At 41.3% G+C, this 26,931-nt stretch overlaps 1 protein-coding gene across 4 annotated transcripts in view; it reads right to left on the bottom strand.

The window, feature by feature from the left end:
• Positions 1 to 26,931, bottom strand: part of PRKDC (protein kinase, DNA-activated, catalytic subunit) — a 190,783-nt gene that overhangs the window by 23,507 nt on the left and 140,345 nt on the right. For all 4 annotated transcript variants that reach the window (XM_055349529.2, XM_055349531.2, XM_055349530.2 and 1 more), the window contains exons 64-73: positions 26,204 to 26,342; positions 23,924 to 24,112; positions 23,039 to 23,263; positions 21,733 to 21,841; positions 19,792 to 19,903; positions 9,487 to 9,676; positions 5,657 to 5,831; positions 3,145 to 3,338; positions 1,566 to 1,746; positions 595 to 755 (exon numbers count right to left, since the gene is read on the bottom strand). In XM_055349529.2, coding sequence (XP_055205504.2) covers positions 595 to 755; positions 1,566 to 1,746; positions 3,145 to 3,338; positions 5,657 to 5,831; positions 9,487 to 9,676; positions 19,792 to 19,903; positions 21,733 to 21,841; positions 23,039 to 23,263; positions 23,924 to 24,112; positions 26,204 to 26,342 — 1,675 coding nt within the window. The remainder of the gene's footprint in view (positions 1 to 594; positions 756 to 1,565; positions 1,747 to 3,144; positions 3,339 to 5,656; positions 5,832 to 9,486; positions 9,677 to 19,791; positions 19,904 to 21,732; positions 21,842 to 23,038; positions 23,264 to 23,923; positions 24,113 to 26,203; positions 26,343 to 26,931) is intronic.

Genomic DNA, 26,931 nt, shown 5'->3' with positions numbered 1-26,931 from the left:
ACATGAAGTCAGTGGAACCCTCCTGCACACAGACAGAGCCCAAAGGACAGGAGTGCAGCTGGCAGTGCAGCCCTTGTTGGGCCAAGGGGCAGGTCACGTGGAAGGGTGCGGGTTCCTCCCATGTCCATACACTGACCCCTCACTCATGCTCCCAGACCCCTCTGGACACCGTGCTGCTGGCAGATGCTGTGCTCCTGGGAGGTGGGATGCAAGCTGAACCTTGCTCACTCCCTCTGGGCTAAATGACAGGTGAGCACTGGGCACAGCAAATGTGACTGGCCACAGCCTCATCTGCAGGGGCAACAAGTTTCCCACACAAGATCCCGTTACCATCCCACACACCCCGTCTCCATCTCTCTGGGTCCTTGTTCAGACACTGTGTTTTTATCAACACCCACAGAGGAAAATGGGTAAATGTGAAAACTCGTTTTTGCAGCTTTAAATTACCTATGTCCTCAGAATGTAGCAGAATTCACAGCTGGCTGGGAAAAGCTATAATACATGCACTGCACACACTAACGCGTTTGAATATAAATAAGCGTATCTTTAAGTTCTGTAAAGTTCCTTACCGCCAAGTAGAATAAAGACACCAACCTCTTTTGTCATGAGGCTCAAAGTCTCCTCTGGATACCGTTCTATAATCTGAAGTAATCTAGGAAATTTCAATCTGGCTTCATTGGAATTTAATTTTAAAGCTTTCAACATTTTCTCCACCACAAGTGCTGGATACGCCTGCAGTTCTGCAGAATCAATAACTATCAAGGACACCAAGGAAGAAAGCAATGGTCAATGTATCCCATTATCCATAAACTATGATGTTAAATGCTAACACTTTCTCTTTTTGGCTTGTATTTTGTAGTGTCATTGTTCTCTTCTTAACTACCAATTTACACCAACAAACACCAGGTACAGTTTTGTATCTATCCTGGAGCCAAATCCTTCCATTAGAGTGCCCATTCTGCATGAAGTACAGTTTGAATCCTGGGCTGGGAACATAAGGGGCAACTGGTGGTTATTGAATTTATTCCAGGAGCATGAAGCAGGCCACACGAGCCAGTAATATTGAAGCTGCAAGCAAAATATCAAAGTAGAAATTAAACAAATGGAAACAGAGGACCACTTGACTCCATTTAAATGTAGGTCATGTTGCTTAGAGAGGCCATTGTCTCTCTTTTTTTTTTTTGAGATGGAGTCTCGCTCTGTCACCCAGGCTGGTGTGCAGTAGTGGATATCGGCTCACTGCAACCTCTGCCTCCTGGGTTCAAGCAATTCTCCTGCCCCAGCCTCCTGAGTAGCTGGGACTACAGGCATGGGCCACCACGCCCAGCTAATTTTTTTGTATTGTTAGTAGAGCTGGGGTTTTACCACGTTGGCCAGGCTGGTCTTGAACTCCTGGCCTCAAGTGATCCACTGCGCCCGGCTGCCATTGTCTCTTAAAAAGACAGTAGGATGTTCAAAATATTTGTAATTTGAAAACAAACAAAGAGGAGACCAAAGGTATGTACAAAATTCATAAGACTTTATCCTGACATAATGGAACACTAGCTTTTTAATTTTCAATTCACCTGATGCATTCTCTTCCTCCTTGCGCAGCTGTTGGTCACAGAAATCTGCCAGCGTCATGTAAGCATCAATCACCCCAGCTGCAGGCCCACAGCTCCAGGAGGGAGGCTGGGCCTCCTCCTCAGCCGCCTGCACAGCCTCAGAGAGGTGCTGGAATGCTCTCTGGTACAGACCCGCGATCACCTGGAATTCACAGAGACCTAAACCCATGAGCATGACTGAAGCTTTCTCAAAGAACTCTGCTTTCCATTTGTGACTCATGACACATAAATGGATCAACAGCTCCAAAATAACACTGAAGCTATGGAACTGGAAAAACAAGAGTCCACTCTGGCTGTGAAGGAGCAAGCAATTCCAGCAAGATCCTCAGCAGGTAACAACTGGCCAAACAAAAATGCAAGCCCAGCGCGGGCCAGATGGTGCACAAGCAACACAGAGCTGGGTCTGGCCAGTGGAGTGCGTGGCTGTCGGGAATATAAGAGGGAGATGGAAGTCGGCTCCTGCACTCAGTGTCCTGCACAGATGCTAGTAGCATCATGGAAGGAGAAGACAAGGTCCCACAACTGAGGTGAGGCAGGACATAGTGAATGAGACGGAAGCAGGTAACTATTGAAAAAAACAAAATAATCGGCAAGAAGCTAAGCAAAGCAGGCACTAAATAAAAATGCAGAAAAGGCTGATTTGTTCCATAAGCTGGTGGGACGTCTGAATGGTGATGGGTGGGGAAATTTAATTAACAAAAGTCATGAAAGAACTGTCTACAGTTCTTTTAATTCAAAAAAATTTAAAATTCATGATTTTTAATATTAAAAAATTTGTGTCATTCAAATAAACAGGAAGCACAGAGTATGTCAATTTTCCACATAAGAAAATTGGCTGTGCATGCCATCCCATTACTGGGTATATACCCAAAGGACTATAAATCATGCTGCTATAAAGACACATGCACACGTATGTTTATTGCGGCACTATTCACAATAGCAAAGACTTGGAACCAACCCAAATGTCCAACAATGATAGACTGGATTAAGAAAATGTGGCACATATACACCATGGAATACTATGCAGCCATAAAAAATGATGAGTTCATGTCCTTTGTAGGGACGTGGATGAAACTGGAAATCATCATTCTTAGTAAACTATCGCAAGGACAAAAAACCAAACACCACATGTTCTCACTCATAGGTGGGAATTGAACAATGAGAACACATGGACACAGGAAGGGGAACATCACACTCTGGGGACTGTTGTGGGGTGGGGGGACGGGGGAGGGATAGCATTAGGAGATATACCTAATGCTAAATGACGAGTTAATGGGTGCAGCACACCAGCATGGCACATGTATACATATGTAACTAACCTGCACATTGTGCACATGTACCCTAAAACTTAAAGTATAATAATAATTAAAAAAATACATAAATAAAAATACATAAATAAAAAGAAAATTGGCTGTGCATAACTGTCAAATATATTTTAAAAACACAAAGCAACACCCTTATTATTACTTTCCTGTAGCCTGAACACTGCACATTGAAGACATACACAGCACACTAGCGTAAAACATTCCTCCAGTATTACCTTCTCTGAATCCTCTGAACTGGATCCAGAAAGCTCTAAGATTCTTCTAGCCTTGTCCTCCTCGATTTCAGCAAGGCAGGCTGGCTCACTGCTGAGAGCATTCGCTATGATCCTGTAAGTTGTACCCAAGAGAATGTTCTGGTCACGGAAAGCCAGAATATTTTTGCTTAAGTAGCTTGACACGTTGTTCTCATCTGTTGGGTTAAAAAAACAAACAAAACAAAAAAAAACATTTTGTATGTGTGTGTGGAATTAAAAAGAAGAAATTCATTGTCTATAAAAGTTTTCTTTTCTTTTGTTTTTGGGATAGGGTCTCGCTCTGTTACCCAGGCTGGAGTGCAACGACATGATTTTGTCTCACTGCAACCCCTGCCTACCAGGCTCAAGCGATCCTCCCACCTCAACCTCCCAATTAGCTGGGACTACAGGCTTGCACCACCATGCCCGGCTATTTTTTGTATTTTTGGTAGAGATGGGGTTTCGCCATGTTGCCCACGCTGGTCTCGATCTCCTGAGCTCTAGCAATCTGCCCACCTTGGCCTCCCAAAGCGCTGAGATTACAAGTGTGAGCCAACATGCTTGGCCTAAAAGTTGTTTTCTATTAAGAAATTAATAAAAATAAATGTTGAAAGTATAAGAAACTGACTTCAAATACTGACTAGGGAATTTCTTGAACTCACATATTAATGAAAAATGTTCTTTGTTAGAAGTAACTGTATCAAAGCCCACAGAGGCTAAGCAATTGAAACTTTATGAACGAACTTTTTATTCAAGCATCATCATTCTGCAATTTTTCAAAGCACCTAATTCTGTTATAAAGAATAGGAAATGGGTACTAATGTGTTTGTACATATATTAATAATCCAGAGTAGATCTTTAAATTGGCACTGTGGCCCATAGCTAATGAAGCAACAGGCACTGCTGCATTTAAAGTTCTAGTTCTGCTCTGACTGTGTGGTTCTGGGCAAGGAGCTGAACCACTGCTGGTTAAGTCTGCAGTGTCCAGAGGTGCGATAACAGTGTTGAAACTAGGAGGCCTGATCAACCACATGCCCTCCTTGCCCATGATCTGACAGTTCTCTGCCAAAGTTATCTCACATACAGGATCACAACTACTGGCCCTGCTTATCATGCAAGGCTGTTACGAACTACAACCATACTCTGTGTAATTACTATTATATGGGTATATGGATACTAATATTAACATCAGCAAACTCCTCCTCCTCCCCTCAAAAAAGCCCATATAATTATTTAGCAATCATAAGGATAATTTTCTTCTTCTTCTTCTTTTTTTAGAAACAGGGTCTCACTACGCTGCCCAGGCCAGAATACAGTGGCTACTCACACAGGCACAATCATGGCTCATTGCAGCCTCGAACTCCTGATCTCAAGCCATCCTCCCGCCTCAGGCTCCCCAGTAGCTGGGACTACGGGTGCGTGTCACCACATCCAACTAGGATGATCTTCTGCTCTTGGGATCAGTGTACAAAGAGTGCTTCTCCTCTAGACACCTTTATTGAGGCTGATGCTTAAGAGCTGGTCTGGGAACCAGCTGGATCATGCCTGATCAGAATGCTAGCACACACCCTCAGACACAGGGCAACAGAGCGGGGGACCAAACCCAAACCTGTACAAGAAAGCTTTCTTCCTTTAATGTAGTCTTAAAGACTAAACTATTTTGGGAGGAAATGGCTTTTTTTTTTTTTGAGACGGAGTTTTGCTGTTGTCATCCAGGCTGGAGTGCAGTGGCGCGATTTTGGCTCGCTGCAACCTCTGCCTCCCAGGTTCATTCTCCTGCCTCAGCCTCCAGAGCAGCTTCGAAGACAGGCGCCTGCCACCACGCCCGGCTAGTTTTTGTAATTTTTTTTTTTCTTTTTGAGATGGAGTCTTTCTCTGTCGTCCAGGGTGGAGTGCAGTGGCGTGATCTCAGTTCACTGCAAGCTCTACCTCCCGGGTTCACGCCATTCTCCTGCCTCAGCCTCCCGAGTAGCTGGGACTACAGGCGCCCGCCACCATGCCTGGTTAATTTTTTTGTATTTTCAGTGGAGACGGGGTTTCACTGTGTTAGCCAGGATGGTCTCGATCTCCTGACCTCGTGATCTGCCTGCCTCGGCCTCCCAAAATGCTGGGATTACAGGCGTGAGCCACCATGCCCAGCCTAGTTTTTGTATTTTTAGTAGAGATGGGGTTTCATCACGTTGGCCAGGATGTTCTCGATCTCCTGACCTCGTGATCCACCCACCTCGGTCGCCCAAATTGCTCGGATTACAGGTGTGAGCCACTGCGCCCAGGCTGAAATGGCTTTTCATGTTTGTTTACATCTTATATGCAAACACAAAGTTTTCAAAATAATTAAACTATCATTCTCTGGCTCACTTTGCTATATTCCCTAAAATTACTGCAAAGATTTACCTCCCAAATGTCAGATGATGCAGCACAAAGAAGAAGAAGATACATAAGACAATATAACACAGCCCTTTAAGATATAAGTGGATAAAAGCGGTCAACTTACCCAACAAAGAGACTGTTTTCAGCACAGTGAGCACCTGCTCAGAGCAGCCCTGGGACCGGCTCCGGCAGTGGCTCAGGCGGCAGTAGCTCTGCACCCAGCTCACCAGCCAATCGTCTCTGGTTTTTGACTCTTTATGCAGCTCCTTCAGTAGTTTCATGGCAAGTGAGAAATTGTTCTGTATGAATACAATAAAAAGAGAGAAGGTGGTATGATGATACACAAGTGACAGAAGCTTCTAATTGGCCTGCTTCCCCCTTTGCATGACACAATCCACCATAGAGTAGCGAATCCATTTCTTTAGCTTCAATTATGTCTCTAAATTTATCACTGGGATATAATTCATATTTAAAGAGTACAATTCAGGCCAGGTTTAGTGGCTCAGGCCTGTAATCCCAGCATTTTGGAAGGCCAAAGAGGGAGGATTACCTGAGTCTAGGAATTTGAAACCAGACTAGGCAACATGGTGAGACCCCGTCTCTAAAAAATTTAAAAAATTAGCCAGCACCATGGCACGTGCCTATAGTCCCAGCTACTCTGGACACTGAGGTAGTAGGATCACTTGAACCTGGGAGGTTGAGGCTGCAGTGAGCTGCTCTGTACTCCAGCCTGGGCAACAGAGCAAGTCTCAAAAAAAAAAAAAAAAAAAAAAATTCCAGGGGGTGGGGGTGCAGGGTGGGTACAATTCAGTATTTTTTAGTATATTTACAAAGCTGTACAACCACCACCCCTAATTCCAGAACATTTTCATTACCCCAAAAAGAAATTCACTGTCTGTTCAGAGTCACTACCCAGCCATTGGCAACCATAAATTCCCTTCCTGTCTCTATGGATTTGCCTACACCAGACATTCTGTAACAATGGTATCAGAAAATAAGTGGTGGTTTTGTGTCTCGCATCTTTTACTTAGCATGATGTTTTCTAGGTTCATGCATGTTGCAGCACCTGTCAGCACTTCTTTCCTCCTTATGGCTGAATACTCCTCCATTGCACGGACATGCCACCTTTTTTTTTTTTTTTGAGATGGAGTTTCACTCTTACTGCCCAGGCTGGAGTGCAATGGCACAATCTCGGCTCACTGCAACCTGTGCCTCCTGGGTTCAAACAATTCTCCTGCCTCAGTCTCCCAAGTACCTGGGATTACAAGTGTGTGCTACCACATCTGGCTAATTTTTGTATGTTTAGTAGAGACGGAGTTTCGCCATGTTGGCCAGACTGATCTCAAACTCCTGACGTCAAGTGATCCACCCGCCTTGGCCTCTCAAAGTGCTGGAATTACAGGCCTGAGCCACTGCACCCGGCTGGACATGCCACATCTTATTTGGGTTGTTTCCACCTTTCCAGCTATTTTGAATAATGCTCCTGTGAACATTTGTGTATGAATTTCCATGTGAGCTTAAGCTTTTGTTTCTCATGGGTCTGGGAGTGGAACTGTCGGGTCATATGGTACCTCTGTTCAACTGTTTTGTTTTGTTTTGTTTTTGAGGCAAAGTTTTGCTCTTGTCACCAGGCTGGAGCACAGTGGCACAATCTTGGCTCTCTGCAACCTCCACCTCCCAGGTTCAAGCGATTCTCCTGCCTCAGCCTCCCGAGTAGCTGGGATTACAGGCATGTGCCACTACGTCCGGCTAATTTTTGTATTTTTAGTAGAGACGGGGTTTCACCATGTTGGTCAGGCTGGTCTCCAACCCCTGACCTCAGGTGATCCACCTGTCTCGGCCTCCCAAAGTGCTGGGATTACAAGCGTGAGCCATCGCGCCCGGCCTCAACATTTTTTTTTTAAGTATAGTCAAGTGAAGCATCAGAAGTGGAGAATCAACAAAGAAATCTTAAATGTTTGTGATCAATTAGCTGTAAAAACCACTGCACTTGGACCAGCCTCTATGTTTAACTTTTTGAGGAAATGCCAGACTGTTTTCCACAGCAGATGCACCATTTTACATTCCCACCAGCAGTGCAGAAGGGTTCCAGTTTCCCCCATCTTCTCCAAGCTTTGTTATCTGTGTATTTGCTTCCAGCCATCCCAGTGGGTGTGAAGCGGTCTCTCCTTGTGGATTTGATTTGCATTTCCCTCAAGCCTAGGGATACTGAGCATCTTTGCATGAGCTGGTTGGCCATTTACCTATCTTCTTTGGAGAAATGTCTATTCAAACACTTCATGCCCATTTCTTAATTGGGTTGTTTGACTCTTTGTTGTTCAGTTGTGAAGCATTCTTTATGAATTCTGGATACTAGACCCTTATCAGATATGTGATCAGGAAATAGTTTCTCCCATTACATGAGTTGTCTTTATACATTCTTCAGCTTCTCAGGTAAGGCACGACAGTTTTAATTCTGAATACAATTGACCCATTTTTTATTTAGTTGCTTATATGGATGTCTTTTTAAATCTACACCTCTAATTCTCTCTCAAGCTTCAAAAGACATTTTCATCAGACTTTGGTCTTCCTAATTACTGCCCTTTCAACCACCCAGGCTAGAAATCCAAGTTGTTTCCAGCCAGACACTCTCATCACTCCTGTCACCTCGGGTTCTCCTGGATCTCCTTACAGAGCACCTCTCTTGCCCTGCTCACTCCCACCCCACTCCCCTAATGTGGAGCTTCCTGGTCTTTCTCTGCCTTTGCTTTCCCCAGAGCTGTCAATCTCCCACACAGCTTACAACTAGCCAGCATACATGGAACCTTCAATGGCCTCCTGATCCCGGCAAGGATGCAGTCTCCCGCCGTCTGCAAACCTAGTGCCATCCCATGTCCAAATCCTTCCATGCCCATAAAGCCTACCCTAAATCACATCCCCCTTCCCCAGACACCTCTCTGTCCAAGGCAGAAGCTCTTCTCTTCCCTGCGCCCTCCAGGCTTTGCTGACATCTCTCTTCTTTGCCCACCAGTGCTGTTGTCATCATGTGTGCAGCCCCCACTCTCACTAGACAGTAACAATGGCAGGGAACATGTCTTTCCCCTCATCATGCCAGACAGTTTCCTAACTACACTGGGTCCTCTCCCCAAGACCCCAACTCCCTCACCACTAAGTCCTTCAGTTCAGATCGCCCCTTCTGGCCACACCCTGCTTTTCTCTCATCCAGTTCCTGCTCTGCCTGCCTCTAATTGGATTTTCTGTTATTTGCAATATAAAAATTCTTACTTGATATTACACTCGTCCAAAGAAAAATCTATAAATGAGCATTTAAAGCTACAAAAAAGAAGTATTATTTCTACTAGAATATCATCCTTTGCCTTGCAATAGCAATTGATAGAGGGTCATTAACATAGCAAGCTTCTGTAGTATGTTTAAAGATTATATACATTTAAATAGATTACATGCAATTTTTAAGCAATGTATACTTAATATCAAGAAGGGGTCCTAGTATTAAATGATAATTCCTATAAAGTAAACCTAAAAATAATTTGTAACTAACTGGTAAGGATTCATTTTGTTAATGATCAAACTTGACATTAGGTTTATCTGCTTTTCAAATAACAGCTAACAATCATTTTGAAATGATTAACAGGAATATAATAAACTCTAGAGGCTTTCTGGAGAGTTTTGAATAAGTGCTCCTTCAAGTTTCCTTTTTCTCTGAGACAGGCTCTCATTCTGTTGCCCAAGCTGGTCTCTAATTTCTGGGCTCAAGCGCCTGCCTTGGCCTCTCAAAATGCTGAGATTACAGGTGTGAGCCACTGCACCCGGCCAAGTTTACTTATAAAGAGAGAAAAAAAAATAACACCTACCAATTATTTTAAGGTTCAGACTCTAAAGAAAAGCTAAAATTAGAGAAAAGCTAATTTAGCAAAATCCTGTGACACAGCAGGGAGGACAGACACGAGTACCCACCTGCTTCCGGGCACTGTCTATCATCTTCATTTTCATGGAAAACTTGCAACTCCTGATCAGGGAGCTGATATCTTCTTCCTGCTCTTGCACTTCCATCCTGTCACTGGGGTCTCCATCTTGATCCACATTCATACTATTATCTTCTGGAAGAGGGGTAAGCTTCTCCTCTATTTTGCTGAGAAAGAAACATCTACACAAAGAAAAATGAGACAATGTCACAGACTCAGGAATAGGAAGCCGCTGGATAGCAATTACAGGCAGAATTCTAAACCTTAGTAAATGTTTGTTCTTTTTTTTTTTGAGATGGAGTCTCACTCTGTTGCCCAGGCTGGAGTGCAGTGGCACCATCTAGACTCACGGCATGCTCTGCCTCCCGGGTTCACGTCATTCTCCTGCCTCAGCCTCCTGAGTAGCTGGGACTACAGGCGCCTGCCACCACACCCGGCTAATTTTTTGTATTTTTAGTAGAGACGGGGTTTCACTGTGTTAGCCAGGATGGTCTCGATCTCCTGATCTCGTTATCTGGCCACCTCGGCCTCCCAAAGTGCTAGGATTACAGGCGTGAGCCACTGCACCCGGCCTACTTATTTTTTTTTGAGATGGAGTCTCATTCTGTCGCCCAGGCTGGAGTGCAGTGGCACGATCTCGACTTACTGCAACCTCCACCTTCCAGGTTCAAGCGATTCTCCTGCCTCAGCCTCCTGAGTAGCTGGGACTACAGGCGTGCACTACCACACCCAGATAATTTTTGTATTTTTAGTAGAGACGGGGTTTCACCATGTTGGCCAGGCTGGTCTTGAACTCCTGACCCTCAGGTGATCCTTGGGTCACCTGCCTTGGCCTCCCAAAGTGCTGGGATTACAGGAGTGAGCTATCATGTCTGGCCTAAATTTTATCTTTTGATGAATGGGTAACATACCCTGTGTTGAGCTATTTTGCTCCTTATATGTCCCAACTTAAGGTGATAAATACATAACAGTAAACAGTTTATAATCACTGAAAATTTTCTTTTTTATTTTTTTGAGACAGGGTCTTGCTCTGTTGCCCATGTTGGAGTGTAGTGGTGCAATCACAGCTCACTGCAGCCTCGACCTCCTAAGCTCACACAATCCTCTTCCCTCAGCCTCCCAAATAGCCGGGGTTGGTTACAGGTGCGTGCTACCGCATCAAGCTAAGTTTTACATTTTTTTGTAGAAACGGAGGCTTGCTATGTTGCCAGGCTGGTCTCAAACTCCTGGGCTCAAGGAATCCTTCTAAAGGCTGGGATTACAGATATGAGCCACCATGCCCAGCCATGAAAATTTAAAAGATAAGTCTAGGTTGCTATTAAATTATTATTATTTTAGAGACAGGCCTCACTATATTGCCCAGCCTGTAGTGCAGTAGTTATTCACAGATGTAATCATAGCACACTACAGCCTTGAATTCCTGGGCTCAAGCAATCCTCCTGCCTCAGCCTCCCAAGAAGCTGAAACAATAGGCGTGTGCCACCATGCCCAACTTCAAAATTCTTTTTATTTGAATCATAATTTACCTGTATGATTCTGTCCAAGTAATTTTATTTCTATTAATATTACTAACACTGACAAAGGGCCCTAATATACAAAGCTCATCCCTGATCAACCATCAAGTAAATTTCTGTTGTTTTTCCAGGAACTCATTTCCAATTTCTTAGAAACAGTATGGCCAGGGAGTTCGAGAACACCCTGGGCAACATAGTGATACCTCATCTCAACAAAAAATGTAAAAATTAGCTGGGCATGGTGGCGTGAGCCTGTATTCCCAGCTACTCAGGAAGATCGCCTGAGCTCAGGAATTTGAGGCTGCAGTGAGCTATGACTGCACCACTGCACTCCAGCCTGGGTGGCACAGCAAGACCCTGTGCATGGAAGGAAAGAAAGAAAGGAAAGAAGAAAAGGAAAGGAAAAAGAGGAAAAAAGGAGAGGAAAGGAGAGGGGAGGGGAGTGCAGGGGAGTGGAGGGGAAGGGAGGGTATGGGAGGGAGGGGGAGGGGAGGGGAGGGGAGAAGGAAACACTGCAGGAAGATAAACCATCATGCTTCACATCTCTTTTTCCTTTTTCCTCTTTTTTTGTTACTCCCAAGATACAACCCTTGCTGGACATTTCCTGTTCTCACCATACTGCTCTGGGCTCCTCATCCCCACACCAACCACAGTGCTGGCTCATTCCCTAAAGCTGCCACTGATTTTAAGCTTTCACTGTTTTTAATCATAAAAATAAATACAAGTGGGTACTGGATTACATTTCAATAAATAATGAATGACTGGATCCATAAATGTCTCCTACCAGTGTGAATAAAGTGCCTGGGATCTCAGGAAAGGGAGGTGGGAACGTCCACAGAATGAGACAGACTTCCTTGGGCTGCGAAGGGTGCATGCAATTTTAGGAGTGGAGTTGACAAGGGAGTCCCAGACAGAGGGAACAAATTAAACAAAGGCAGAGAAGAGTTACACTGCGTGACATGTTCTCACATCAAATCAGGGAGAATAAACCAAGAAGAGAACCATCTTTTCTAAAAACAAGAGTCTGGATCCGGTATGGCACTGTGAGCCCCTTGTGGCCTATCCTCTGCTGACAACAACTAGAAACTGGATAAAATACAACTCCTCAAGAACTCTGAGTGAATAAAAGATGGCAGACTGTATGTATGCGCAGGGAAATCAAAACTGGGAAGGTCTGCTATTGGGATGAGCTTCCTGTTTCCTCCCTGTCTTACTCTCTTTTGCCCCTGTGGAGTGTGGTGGCAATGTGACTGAGATCCTTAAGACAAGCCTGCTGCATTCTACCCAGGGGAACAGGAAAAGGAGTCCAGGCAGACAGGGGCTACAGGGAGAATCCTGGATGGGAGAGAACCAGAGAAAAATCCTCTAGTTCTGCACATGAACCCACCAGGCTCAGGCTGCCCTGAAGTGTGCATGTGCAGACAGACTCAAAGCAGCACAGGTTTGGACAGGAACTGAGGTTTCAACCAACAAAAGGAAAGACAGAGCCTACTATCTAAACAGATCGCCAGCTACAGAATTATAAGCCAGCATCTACACAAGAGAATCCAGTAGTCCCCCTTATCTTACCTGCAGTTTTGCTTTCCCTGGCTTCAGTTACTGGAGATATAGTGCAATAAGATATTTTGAGAGAGACCACACTCACATAACTTTTATTATAGTATACTGTTTGAATTATTCTATTTTATTATTGTTATTGCTGGGTTACTCTTACTGTGCCTAATATACAAATTAAGCTTTATCATATGTGTGTATGTATAGGAAAAAACAGTATACATAAGGTTTGGTATTATCCATGGTTTCAGGATTCCACTGGGGATCTTTGAACTCCTACAGATAAGAAGGGACTACTATATTCACAAGTTACATTCAAAAATTAACTGATAAAAAGAATCAGGAGAATGTATCCATCTCAACAGAAAACAGATGCCAACTCTATGCTGACCCATATGCTGGAATGATCATACAAGGACCTTAAAGCAGCTATGTTAACTATGCTCCAGGAGGTCAAGAAAAAAACACATGCAATAAATGAAAAGGTGCGTATCTCAGCAGAAAAAGAGAAAATATTTTTTAATAAACCAAATGGAAAGTTTACAACTGGAAAATACAATACCTAAGATAAAACAGTCACTAGACAGACTTACTAGAAGAACAGGTAAGACAAAAGAAAATAACAGTAAGATTGAAGACAAATCAACAGAAATGATCTAATCTGATGAATAAACAACAAAAAAAGACTAAATAAAAATGAACAGAGTCAGGGACCTATGGAACAATGTCAAAAGGCATGATGTATGTGTAACTGCATTCCCACAAAGAGACCAAGAGAAATTTGGACAAAAAGCATTTGAAGAAACACATTGACTGAAAACTCCCCAAATCTGGTGACAAAAAGGTACAGATTCAAGAAGGTAAGTGAACTTCAGATGGGATAAATTCAAAGAGAACCAGGCCTAGACACATCATAATCAAACTGCTGATAACCAATGATAAAGAAAAAAAATCTTGAATGCAGCCAGAAAAATATGACACATTACATGTGGGCCACAACAATGGGAATAACGAGGACATTATCTTCAGAGACACAGCAGCCAAAAGATACTACAAGGGGCAGGGAGAATCTACCCAGATTATACGTTCTGAGAAAGTGTCCTTCAGGAATGACAGAGAAATAAAGATATCTTCAGAGAAGGAAAAAACTAACAAGAGTTCATCACAAGTAGACCTGCATTACAAGAACTGCTAAACGAAGATTTTTAGGCTAAAGGAAAATGACACAAGAGAAAAACTTGGGTCTTAGGAATAAATGATGAGTACAGTGTGGTAAGTATAATAAAGAACACATACTTATGTTCTAAAGAATATGTGAGGAAAACCACATATGTTCTTTAGAATATGTATGACTGTTGAAAGTACAGTGTTATCTAGTGGTGTTTTCATTATATGTTACTTCATAGATAAACACACATGAAATCCATCCACACACACATCAACATATCATTACTTCATAATGATAAAAGGAGTATTTTGGCAGGGCATGGTGGTTCACGCCTGTAATCCCAGCACTTTGGAAGGCCGAGGTGGGTGGATCACCTAAGGTCAGGAGTTTGAGACCAGCCTGACCAACATGGCGAAACCCTGTCTCTACTAAAAATACAAAATTAGCTGGGCGTGGTGGCACATGCCTGTAAACCCGGCTACTCGGGAGGCTGAGGCAGGAGAATGGCTTGAACCTGGGTGATGCAGGTTGCAGTGAGCCAAGATCATGCCACTGCACTCCAGCCTGGGCAACTAGAGCAAAATTCCATCACAAAAAAAAGTATTTCCACCATGGCATGTGTATACCTATGTAACAAACCTGCACATTCTGCACATGTATCCCAGAACTTAATGTATAATAAAAATAATTTCATTAGGAAGACAGCAGTTATCCATATGTATGTGCCTAATAACAGAATCAAAATACAGTACGTAAAAATACACAGAAGTAAAGGGAGAAACAGACAATTCTACAATCATAGGAGATTTTGACATCCTTTTCTCAGCAGTGATGGAACTACACAAACAAGCAGTAAAGACATGGAAGATCTGAAAAGTATCCCTGACTACCTTGATCTCATTGAAATTTATAAAACCTGATACCCAGGAACTGCAGAATATACAAAAATTTTCAAGTTTACATGGGTATTTACTAAAATAGACCATATGTTGGCACATAAAAGAAGTCTCAATAAAATTTAAAAGGATCAAAATACACAGAGGGTGTTTTCTGACCACAGTGGAATTTAGAAATCACTAAGATAGCCAGAAAACCCAGGTATTTGGAAATTAAAACACTTAAATATTTAATGGATCAAGTCACACGAGAGTTAGAAAAATATGTTGAACTGAATGACATACCAAAATTTGCAGAATGCAGCTAAAGCAGTACTTTACAGGGACACAAATAACTTTAAATGCTTATATTAGAAGGAAGAAAAGGTATAAAATCAACAGTTTCCACCTAAAGAAACTAGAAAAAGAAAAGCAAATATAAGGTAAGAGGAAAAGAAAAAAATAGTAAAGACGATACTAGAAATCAATTAAATAGAAAACAGACAGATAATAAAGAAAATTAACAAAGTCAAAAACTGATCCTTTGAAAAAGCAAAACTGACACAAACCTTTACCCAGATGAATCAAGTGTTAAAAAAGAGAACACAAATAACCAATATCTGGAATGAAAAAGGGGGTTCCCTCCACAGACACTACAAATAATAAAAAGGATGAGAATAATGTGAACATTATACCAATAATTTGATGACTTTGATGAAATGGACAAATTTACTTTAAAAAACAAATAAAGGCAGAAATTTAAAAAGAAAATGGACAAAGTGATTGAAAAATACAATTTAACAAAAATGACACAAAAATAGAATTTTATATTTATTTATTTACTTACTTACTTACTTACTTATTTATTTATTTTGAAACAGAATCTTGCTCTGTCTCCCAGGCTGGAATGCAATGGCACGATCTCTGCTCACCGCAACCTCCACCTCCTGGGTTCAAGTGATTCTCCTACCTCAGCCTCCTGAGTAGCTGGGACTACAGGTGCCCACCACCACATTCAGCTAATTTTTGTATTTTTAGTAGAGGCAGGGCTTCACCATATTGGCCAGGCTGGTCTCCAACTCCTGACCTCAGATGATCCACCCACCTCGGCCTCCTAAAGTGCTGGGATTACAGGCGTAAGCCACCATGCCCAGCCAGAAATAGAAAGTTTAAATTCTCTATCAGTATCGACTAAGGAAATTATATACATTATCAAAAATCTTCCCCAAGGGAAAACCCATGCCCAAATAGGATAGGTTTCACTGGTAAATCCTACCAAATATTCAAGTATGAAATAATGAGGATCTTATATAATTTTTTTTTTTCCTTTGGAGATGGAGTTTTGCTCTTGTTGCCCAGGCTGGAGTGCAATGGTACGATCTTGCCTCACTGCAACCTCTGCCTCCCGGGTTCAAGCGATTCTCCTGCCTCGGCCTCCGAGTAGCTAGGATTACAGGCATGCGCCACCATGCTCGGCTAATTTTATATTTTTAGTAGAGACAGGTTTTGTCCACGTTTGTCAGGCTGGTCTTGAACTCGTGACCTCAGGTGATCCGCCCACCTTGGCCTCCCAAAGTGCTGGAATTAGAGGCATGAGCCACCACGCCTGGCCATAAACTTTTTTTAAAATAGAGAAGGGAACATGCCTTACTCATCTTATGAGGCCATGATAACCCTAATACCAAAACCTGATGAAGATATTACAAAAAAGAAAATTACACACCAATATCCCACTTGGATGTAGATGCTAAAATCCTTAAGGGATCATCATGACCATATTGGGTTTACCCTAAGAATGCAAGATTGGCTTCATATTTAAAAAGCATCAAAGTAATACTTCATAAACACAATAAAGGAGAAAAACAATATGATTAAGCTGTTGCAGAAAAAGTGTTTGATAAAATTCGACATTCATTCATGATAAAACAAAACTCTCAGAAAACCCGGAATAGAAGGGAATTTCCTCAATCTGATAAAAGGCATTTACAAAAAAATTATTTTTTAAAGCTGAGTGAGTGAACTATCTTCTCTAACATCAGGAATAAAACGAAGATGCCCATTTTAGCACGTATATTCAAGATTGTACTTGAGGTCCTCATGGTTTTAACAAAGCAGGAAAATGAAATAAATGGCATGAAGTTCAGAAAGAAAGAAAAGTGGCTCTACTGGCAGATGATATGATAGAAAATCCCAGAGAATCTGCAAAACAAGAACTAAAACTACCATGTTAGCAAAGATACAAAGTTAATATATAAAAAGCAATTACATTAGCAGCAAATAATTGGAAAATAATACAATTTTAAAAATAAATCCATTTATAACAGTGCCAAAAAACATAAAATACTTAGGAATAAATCACAAAAGACATCCAAGATCTCCATACTGAAAAAATACAAATCACTGAAATTAAAGATATCTAAATTAACAGATATGCCATATTAATGAACTCGATAACTCTATATTGTTAAGATAGCAACTCCCCAAATTAAACTATAGTCAATATAGTCCCAATCAAAATCTCAGCAGTTTTTCTTTATACAAATTGACAAGCAGATTCTAAAATGTAAATAGAAATGCAAATCAACTAAAATAAAGTAGTTTTCATAAAGAAAGTTGAGCCAGGTGCCATGGTTCATGCCTGTAATCCCAGCACATTGGGAGGCTGAGGTGGGCGTGTTGCTTGAGCCCAGGAGTTACATACCATCCTGGGCAACAGAGTGAAACCCTGTCTCCACAAAAAAAGACAAAAAAATTAGCCAGGCATGGTGGCGCACGCCTGTGGTCCCAGCTACTTGAGAGGCTGAAGTGGGAGGACTGCTTAAACCTGGGAGGCTGAGACTGCAATGAGCCATTATCGGGTGACAGAGTAAGACCCTGTCTCAAAAAAAAGAAAAGTTCGAGAACTCATCCTGTCTGACTTCAAAACGTACTATAAAGTGATATAAATGAAGGCAGTTTGCTATTGTGAAAAAAACACAAAGCAAGGGCTACAATAGAGCATCCAGAAATAGACCCACACATACGTGGTCAATTGAGTTTCAAAAAAATTGCCAAGGTGACTCAATTATGAAAGACTTTTGAACAAATGCGGCTAGATAGATATCTATATGGAAAAAGTAAACACCTACCCCTATCTCACGCCATTTACAAAAATTTTCTTCCAGTGCATCAGAGACCTCAATGTAAGACCTAAAACCATAACATTTCTAAAAGAAAACAGGAGAAGACAGGTAAGATGAGCCTGATTTGTCAGCTTAAAGGGGAGCCTGTTGGCCAAATCTGAGATAATTGAACACAAAATAAATAAGGACAGTATAGGTTATATCCCACTAAATAAAATTTGAATCCCTGAGTCTTTATTGATAATCTTTAAAAAGTAAATAAGTAAGTAAACAGAAGGGAGGGTGCCTTACAATAAGATGTAGACTAATATAAATGAATGGTAGAGTTGGAAATTATTATTTTGCAACCATTATTGTCAACACTGGTTTGGGCCAGGAGTCTTCCACGAACGTGAAATACAGAGGGATAAGTCTTAGGAGAAGCAGGACATTTCTATGTCTCAAAGCAGCTCCCACATTTATTTGTTAGTTGCAAAAGAAAAACAAAAAAATGGCATTATACAGTGGAGACACCAAACAATCAAAATTATTATCACCAGGCTGGGCATGGTAGGTAATGCCTGTAATCCCATTACTCTGGGAGGCCAAGGCTCACTTGAGGATCACTTGAGGTCAGGAGTTCAAGACCAGCTTGGCCAACATGGTGAAACCCCATCTCTACTAAAAATACAAAATTTAGCCGGGCATGGTAGTGCGTGCCTGTAATCCCAGCTACTTGGGGGGTTGAGGCAGGAGAATCGCTTGAACCCAGGAGGCGGAGGTTGCAGTGAGCTGAGATTGTGCCACCGCACTCCAGCCTGGGCAAAAAGACTGCATCAAAAAAAAAAAAAAAAAATTATCACCAGTAAAAGGCAGATGGACACTGTGCCCCACGTGTGATTTGCTAGCCTGAGATGTATTCTGGCCAGAGACAGATCACCTGAGTCCCACCATGAGGAAACGTAAGACAAACCCAAACAGAGGAACATTCCTCAAAAGTGGCAGTATTAGGATACACAAAGCCTTTCAGGAGACTAAAAAGACACATCAGATAAATGCAGTCCATCATTCTGTACTGATCTTGTCGTAGAGGTAGAGAAAATGCCACAAAGGACATTACTGGGACAATTGACAAAACTGAAATTGGGCTGTAGAGGAAAAATGAAAGCACCGAGGTTCATCACTGAACAGTAGTTACATAAAAAAAATTCTTTTTCTTAAGAAATGAACACTGATCTATAACGAGGCAAAGGGATGTATCCAGCTTATGCTCACAACCGGTTCAGAAAATAAATAATAGTAGGGTCTGGTAGAAAAGAAAAAAATACAAATACTAACATGGAAAAATGTTTAAAATGTTATTTAAAAAATCAGTGAATCTGGGTTAAAGCACCCAGGAGAGTACTACTTTTCTTGCAACTTTTCCACAAGAACTCATCTCAAAATAAAAAGTTACAAAAAAAAAAAAAAAGTAGTAGTGGAGGAAATAATGGGAGACCATGACACTTGGGATCAGAGTCCTTAAATCCTATTTCCTACGCACATTTGTGTGCAATAAACCTCTCTGATTTTATTACATGGTTAGTACCTGCCCTATGGATTCCACAGGGTAGTTACAGGATGGAGAAGATGAGGACATGAAAATGACCTGAGACCTGGGAAAGTGACACATGACTGTGTAATGGAGTTGGGAGGTAGGAGGCAAGAATGTCAAAAATCCTAGTTATAAAAAATAGGATAATAAAAATCATTATGTAGTCATCTTCTTTGTTGTCATCTAACTACTTAACATTCCGTTGTGAGAGAAGCAAATGCACACTGACCCTGTCTCCCTTCCTGGAGGTGCAGGTTCAGGATCAGCCACCAGCACCTCCCGACAGCAGCGTCCCCACAGGGCAAGCGGGAAAGAAGACACTGCAGACACAGAGAGCTCTATCGGAACTACTTACATGGGAAACAGGAAGGATGGAAAACAGCTGTGCTAGGCTCAAATCCCACATTTCTCTAAACCATGGTTTGGAAGAAAAACCATTCCAACAATTTCAAAAAACAATCCACATTTGACTGAAAGGGACCACGTCTTACCGATTTGTGATGATGTCATCCCAGATGTTCATTGGGTCCATTTTAGCATCTGGATATCTGTTTGTCCAGGTGTTCAGAAGTCTCTTAAGGGGAACTTGAGATGATAAATTGCCTAAAAATAGTATTAGAGGATGACTATACACACAGCTCAATTATAAGATCAAATGACAAAGGTCATTATCAGTAAATAGAAAATTCAAACTTCCTGCCCAAATTACAAAAAAGTCCTTTCTTTCACCAAAGGAACACAAAGTTACCATACTAAATTTAATATATTCTGACATTTAAACTCAATTGCTTAAGGACAGAGAATAAAGATGGAGAAATAAACATGCACAAATTCTTTTTACATTTATTACAGGTCTACAGTCCATCTGTAATATCAAAATCTAAAAAGCATTGATAACTAAAAAGATTTTCATGGGGTTGCAGCAAATTTTCTTGGCAAAAAAAATCTGATCTTCATTGGTATAGGGCTACTTAGTCTTTGTTTATGGCATCAATGTGAATATTCATAACTTAAGCTGTAGAGTTACAGAATACTGCCCTAGCCCCTGGCATGTACACAGGTAATATTTCTAGTGTCCAAAACATTCTGGCCTCAAAGGTCTCAGCAAAGAGATTCATAATAATCTTCACAAAACTTGAAAATTCACATTGTTAATGTGTTTTTCTTTGTTGGGGGAAAACAGCAGTCAGGAACACAAGCTTAGATGAGACAGTCCTGGGTTCAAAATTAAAATCTTTTACTTATTAGCTTAGGCAAGTCATTCAATCTCTATAAGCCTCTAAAAAATGAGGAGAAAAAAATCCATCTCATAAAGTTGTTATAAAGACTAGGTAATATTGGCCAGGCACGGTGGCTCATGCCTGTACCCCAGCACTTTGGGAGGCCGAGGCGGGCGGATCACGAGGTCAGGAGATCGAGACCATCCTGGCTAACATGGTGAAACCCCATCTCTACTAAAAATACAAAAAATTAGCCAGGCATGGTGGCGGGCGCCTATAGTCCCAGCTACTCGGGAGGCTGAGGCAGGAGAATGGCATGAACCCGGGAGGTGGAGCTTGCAGTGAGCCGAGATCCCACCACTGCACTCCAGCCTGCGAAACAGAGTGAGACTCCGTCTCAAAAAAAAAAAAAAAAAAAGACTAGGTAATATTGATAAAGAGATTAACACAGCTCCTGAAAGTAGAATGCACTTAATAAATGATACGTCATTAATGATTAATATGTACTTGGAAAATAATTTTCCAAAATTAAAATAGAAAATAACTAGGTAGATATAAATATCAGTTTTTATCAGTATTCTGAAAGCATCTTTTGTAATTATTTTTAATTATTTAGGACAAAAATGAAATTCAGATTAACAAAACATTTTACCTTTGCAAAGATGTACTCTTCCCCTTAGACTCTTGGGTGGCCTCCCATAGGCACTGGGATAAAACCCACTCATCAGCGATACAAAGGCCTTCCTGAAGTGGGCCCTGCTGCCCGCAGCCTTCCTGCCCTCCCTTCAAGCCAGGGCACCCAGAGCCCTCAGCGTGCACCTCAGGGGCACCACAGCTTTCTGTCTGCAAGCCCCTGCCTCTTCCCCACTGCTCAGGACCCTCCTCCAGGAGTCCTGCACCCTCTCAGGCCAGGGTGGGCCCCACCATCCTTGTGGGCAGGTATCCTCTGGAGTCACCCCGCTACTCCAAAAGCTTCATTAAGGTAAGCAACATGTTTTCTTTCACTTTGCAGCCCTGATGCCTAGAACTCTGCCTGACCATTTTAAACATTTATTTCAATGATCTGAAAATAGGTATTTGTAGAGGAAATTCGATGGAGTTTCCAACCCATACATTAAGAAACATGCACTTTCACTAAGCAGAAAATAATTTAGATGCTAAAACTCTTCCACAATTAGAAATGAAAAAAAAATGACAGATGAAAAAAATTACCTTGTTTGCTTATAAAGCCGATGAACTCCTGAATTTCTGTTAAAGCCTGTACAGACTGCAATTTGGTGAGTCTACTTTGGTGTAAGAGGACATCAATACTAGAATAATTCTAAAAACAAAGAGGGGCATTTACAAATGCCATGTTATAAATCAATCAAGCTGTGACTTTAAGTTTTTAACAGTACTCTAAATTATGAAATGTAGCAATTATTCTATAAATATGCCTCAGAATGGTTAATAATTAGATCACAGACACAGTTAACAAATAGTTTAAATTTAAAAAAAAATTTAAGGTTTCAATAACATTTTGGCTCAATGAAATCAATAAAACTGACATCACCAGGCTATCACTGCCTCGACTTGCCACCAAGTTTTAACAATCCTAACATCCTATAATGTAAAACTGCTGACGACAGAAGCCAATTCTTTTTTTGATAAACTTCCTCAAGAGTGCTAATCAATTTCAACACATTAAATAAAAATGAAAACAATGAATATGCTTCTATGCTAAATGTCACTAACCTATACTAAATGTTATTAATAAACTTTATACAAGACATTCACTTACAAACAAACAACTGTCAGGAAAAGATTCGCAGAAAAGCAAAAAGGAAAGAAAGAGTGGCAGCAAATAATCAGGAAAGATCAACCCCTGCTCTTCTCTACAAAGCAACCAAACTTCCATTCCACTACCCCAAATAGAAAAGTCTACTCTTGGCCAGGAGCGTTGGCTCATGTCTGTAATCCCAGCACTTTGGGAGACTGAGGCAGGTGAATCACCTGACGTCAGGAGTTCAAGACCAGCCTGGCCAACATGGTTAAACCTCGTCTCTACTAAAAATGCTAAAATTAGCCGAGGGCCTGTAATCCCAGCTACCCGGGAGGCTGAGGCAGGAGAATCCCTTGAACCAGATTGCGCCATTGCACTCCACTGTCTAGGCGACAAAAGAGAAACTTGGTCTCAAAAAACAAACAAACAAACAAACAAAAAAACACCCTACTCTCAAGTGTTCTTTAAGAGTATGAGAAAGGTAACAAAAAGGAAAAAAAATGAAATCTTTCTAAAATAGAAAACAAAGATTTAAAAAGGCATTAAGATAAAGGACAGAATGAACAGCATTATTGGAAGAACAGAAAGAAGGAAATAGGTGGTATGAAAATAGTACTTGAAAATTTTTGTTGATTTTTTTCATGAGTTTACTGTTTTAAAAATATCCTAAAAATAGTATATTTCAGATAGATCCACATTATAATATATATATACACTATATATATACAAGCATATATATATAATATATAGTATTACCTGCATAAAACTCTGAATGCCATTTTGAATATAATATTTGGCTCTGTCAACATCATCTTGCAGGAGGTAAAGCAGACTCAGCTCTTGACTGTAATGAAGCTCTAGAATCGCCTTCTGGAGCTCCCCGTGCATAGCTCTGTCAATAAATGTCAGCAGGGACTGGTCAGCCTCTCCCTGGAGCAGCAGCTTCAGCTTGCTGCGGATCATGTAAGGTAGATATGTTTCCTAAGGAACATAAAAATATACTTGTAACTACAGAAAGCCAATTTGAGTATGTCTAATTATTTTATTTCTATTATATTCTTTGCTATACTTTCACAGGTCAAGATTTAAAAGTCAAAGCGATGAATGTTTGATGTCTGAAACAGTAACCTCCAATTTTTAAAACAAATTCATCTAAAATAGCTTGTTTTGTAACCACAAAATATATAGGAACACCTTCTACAAAAAATGGGAAATACTTTTGGCTGGAAGATGATTTGGATGTTACGTACAAACTGAGGAATTTACAAGCACAGTCAGGATAGGTATGGTGTGGAGAAAAGGAAGAGCCTCTTGTCACAGGAGCTGGCAGGCCTGTGTTTAGCCAGTGATCCGGGGCGACTTCTTGTAATATAAGAGACAACAGGAAATATGCTCCTATGTAGTCATACTAGGAATGTTAATATTTATTTTAAAATGCATTGCATTCATTTTGAAAAGATGATTAGCTAAAAGTGATAAGAGATTTAACAATACTATGGGGTTTGTAGTGGACTCAGGTCATGCAATTCCCTAGTGCTTCACAAGTACTACCTGTTTTTGAAACGTTTTAAACAATTTTGTTAAGTAGAAAACACCTATCTAAAATAATTATTTCAATCACTTAAAAATAATTTTACCCACCTGATAAAATGGTTCACTCCAGATTTTATTTAGGTCTGGGGGGTTCTCACTGTCTACACTGGCTGTAGAACAGTATTCAAGTGATTTCCACTCAGCAAGGTGGTTGTAACAGTCAAGGGATGCAAGTTCCCAAAAATCCTTCTCGGCTTCTGTGGGCTCACCATCTACCCAGTCTTGTTTATTGAGAGCCTAGTGGAGAAAAGTTAATAAAATTATTTTACAAAGTTGGAAAGAATACCAATGAGAACACGTAAAAAGGAGGAATGTAACAATCACACTAAAAACAATCCTTTTCAGATTTACGGAAAGGAGAGAGAAAAGAGAAGCTATTCAGAGTAACACTGAATGGAAGAAAAACCAAAAGGAATCCTACAGTACTAAATGAATAGAAAAACCCAGCTGGGCACGCTGGCTCACGCCTGTGATCCCACCACTGTGGGAAGCTAACGCACATGGATCACCTGAGCCCAGGAGTTTGAGACCAGCCTAGGCAACATGGCCTACAAAAAACACAAAAACTCTCTACAAAAAACACAAAAACTCTCTACAAAAAACACAAAAACTAGCTAGGTACGATGGCAAGCACCTGCAGTCCCAGCTACTTGGGAGGCTGAGGTGAGAAGATCACTTGGGCCCAGGAGGTTGAGGCTGCAGTAAGCTGAGATTGTGTCACTGCACTGCAGCCTGGGTGACCCTGTTTTAAGAGAGAAAAAAAAAAAAAAGCCACAAAAATCCTAACTAGGAGGAAGCCATTTCTCTGAGAAACTTACCAATGAAACCAATTACTAAGACTGAAGACTTTTAATCACAATAACTTGATTTACATCTCTACTGGGGGTTATTTACCACGTAACAAGTTCTTAGAGTAAAATTAGAATACAGGACATTTGTAGAAAATTGCAGAGGATTTAAAAACCTGGGCTGCTCGGCTGGGAGCGGTGGCTCAAGCCTGTAATCCCAGCACTTTGGGAGGCCGAGGCGGGCGGATCACGAGGTCAGGAGATCGAGACCATCCTGGCTAACACGGTGAAACCCCATCTCTACTAAAAATACAAAAAATTAGCCGGGCGTGGTGGCGGGCACCTGTAGTCCCAGCTACTCGGGAGGTTGAGGCAGGAGAATGGCGTGAACCTGGAAGGTGGAGCTTGCAGTGAGCCGAGACTGCGCCACTGCACTCCAGCGTGGGCGACAGAGTGAGACTCTCAAAAACAAACAAACAAACAAAACCTGGACTGCTCATTGAAGAGTCTCACAGGTCACAGACCCTGAATTTCAACACCTACACTTGAATAGCCACTGACAAAATGTACAAAACTGAACTTATATTCATCTTCCCAAATTCTTCTTTACCTCTGATGTAATTTGAATATGTGTCCCCACCTAAACCTCATGTTGAAATGTAATCCTCAATGTCAGAGGTGGGGCCTGGTGAGAGGTGTTTGGATCAATGGGGGGCAGATCCCTCATGAATGAAGTGGGCCATTCCCTTGGTGATGAGTGATCCTAGCACTTTGGGAGGCCCAGGCATGATGGCTTGAGCTCAGGAGTTCCCAACCAGCCTGGGCAACATAGTGACACCTCATCTCTACAAAAAAATTTCAAAAATTAGCCAGGCATGTTGGTGCATGCCTGAAGTCCCAGCTACTCAGGTGGCTGAGGTGGGAGGACCACCGGAGCCTGGGAGCCATGATAGTGCCACTGCACTCCAGCCTGGGTGACAGAATGAGACTCTGTCTCTAAATAAATAAAAGTATATGGCACCCCCTCCCCAACTGTCTCTCTTTTGCTACTGCCTTTCACCATGTGAAATGCCTACTCCTGCTTCGCCTTCTACCAATGCATAAAAGCTTCCCAAGGCCCCCCCTGAAGCCAAGCAGAAGGCAGCACCATACTTCCTGTGCAGCCCGTGGAACCGTGAACCAATTAAACCTCTTTTCTTTATAAATTACCCAGTGTCAGGTATTTCTCTACAGAAATGCAAGAACAGCCTAATACAACTTCTTTATAATTTTTTTTTTTAACTAACTGAAAGAAAACAACCTATTCAAATAGAAACTGTGTAAGAGCAGACAGAGAAATAATATACAGTTTCACAGTATGGTAGGCCCTAACTTAAGTGAACAACCTATAAGGAAACCAATTTTCTTCCTCATCAACATTGTAACGAAAAGACATTGAACCAACAAGGATCTGCTGTACCTCGTTTTGCTTAAAGTCATAGTTCAGCAGAAAACAAAAGTGTTGAAGCAAATGTCATATTTTGCCAGAGATCAATTTTACCTCATCATACTGCTTAGCAGCTTCAGAATAATCACTTCTGGCTTCTGCTAATAATGCACTCTGAGTGATTTGCTTTGTTCCTATCTCACTGGTAAAAATCCCACGGAGGACGTCGTATTCTCCAATTGATCTATACAGCCTACAAAACAAATCAAAAAGGCCAAATCAATGAACACTCCAGTATTTTAAAAGTATTTATTCTAATGAAATGATAGTAAATCAAGTTGCCACACATTATATTAACAAAAGAAGAGACATAAAGTGTTACTTTAATTTTGCTAAAAATATAAAATTTAAGAAACTATGAAGTTACCCTTATGTTTTATAACTTTAATCATACATAAGGCAGAAATTATTCAGATGTGCATTTAAAGTGGAATCTGGGATGGGCGTGGTGGCTCACCTGAGGTCAGGGGTTCAGATCAGCCTGGCCAACATGGTGAAATCCCATCTCTACTAAAAATACAAAAAATTAGCTGGGCATGGTGGCGCGTGCCTGTAGTCCCAGCTACTTGGGAGGCTGAGGCAGAGAACTGCTTGAACCCAGGAGGTGGAGGTTGCAGTGAACCAATCGCCCTACTGCACTCCAGCCTGGGAAACAGAGCAAGACTCCGCCTCAAAAAAAAAAAAAAAAAAAGGTGGAATCTGAAAATATCAAAGGTTCACAGTGTATAAGATGTGTCATTACATAAGGTTCTCCAGTATTAATCCATTATAATATCTACAGG

The sequence above is a fragment of the Gorilla gorilla genome, chromosome 7 (genome assembly GCF_029281585.2).
Source record: "Gorilla gorilla gorilla isolate KB3781 chromosome 7, NHGRI_mGorGor1-v2.1_pri, whole genome shotgun sequence".
In the NCBI taxonomy this organism is placed as follows: Eukaryota; Metazoa; Chordata; class Mammalia; order Primates; family Hominidae; genus Gorilla; species Gorilla gorilla.
The sequence above is the reverse complement of the archived record's forward strand: the minus strand, read 5'-3'. Positions and strand labels throughout refer to the sequence as shown.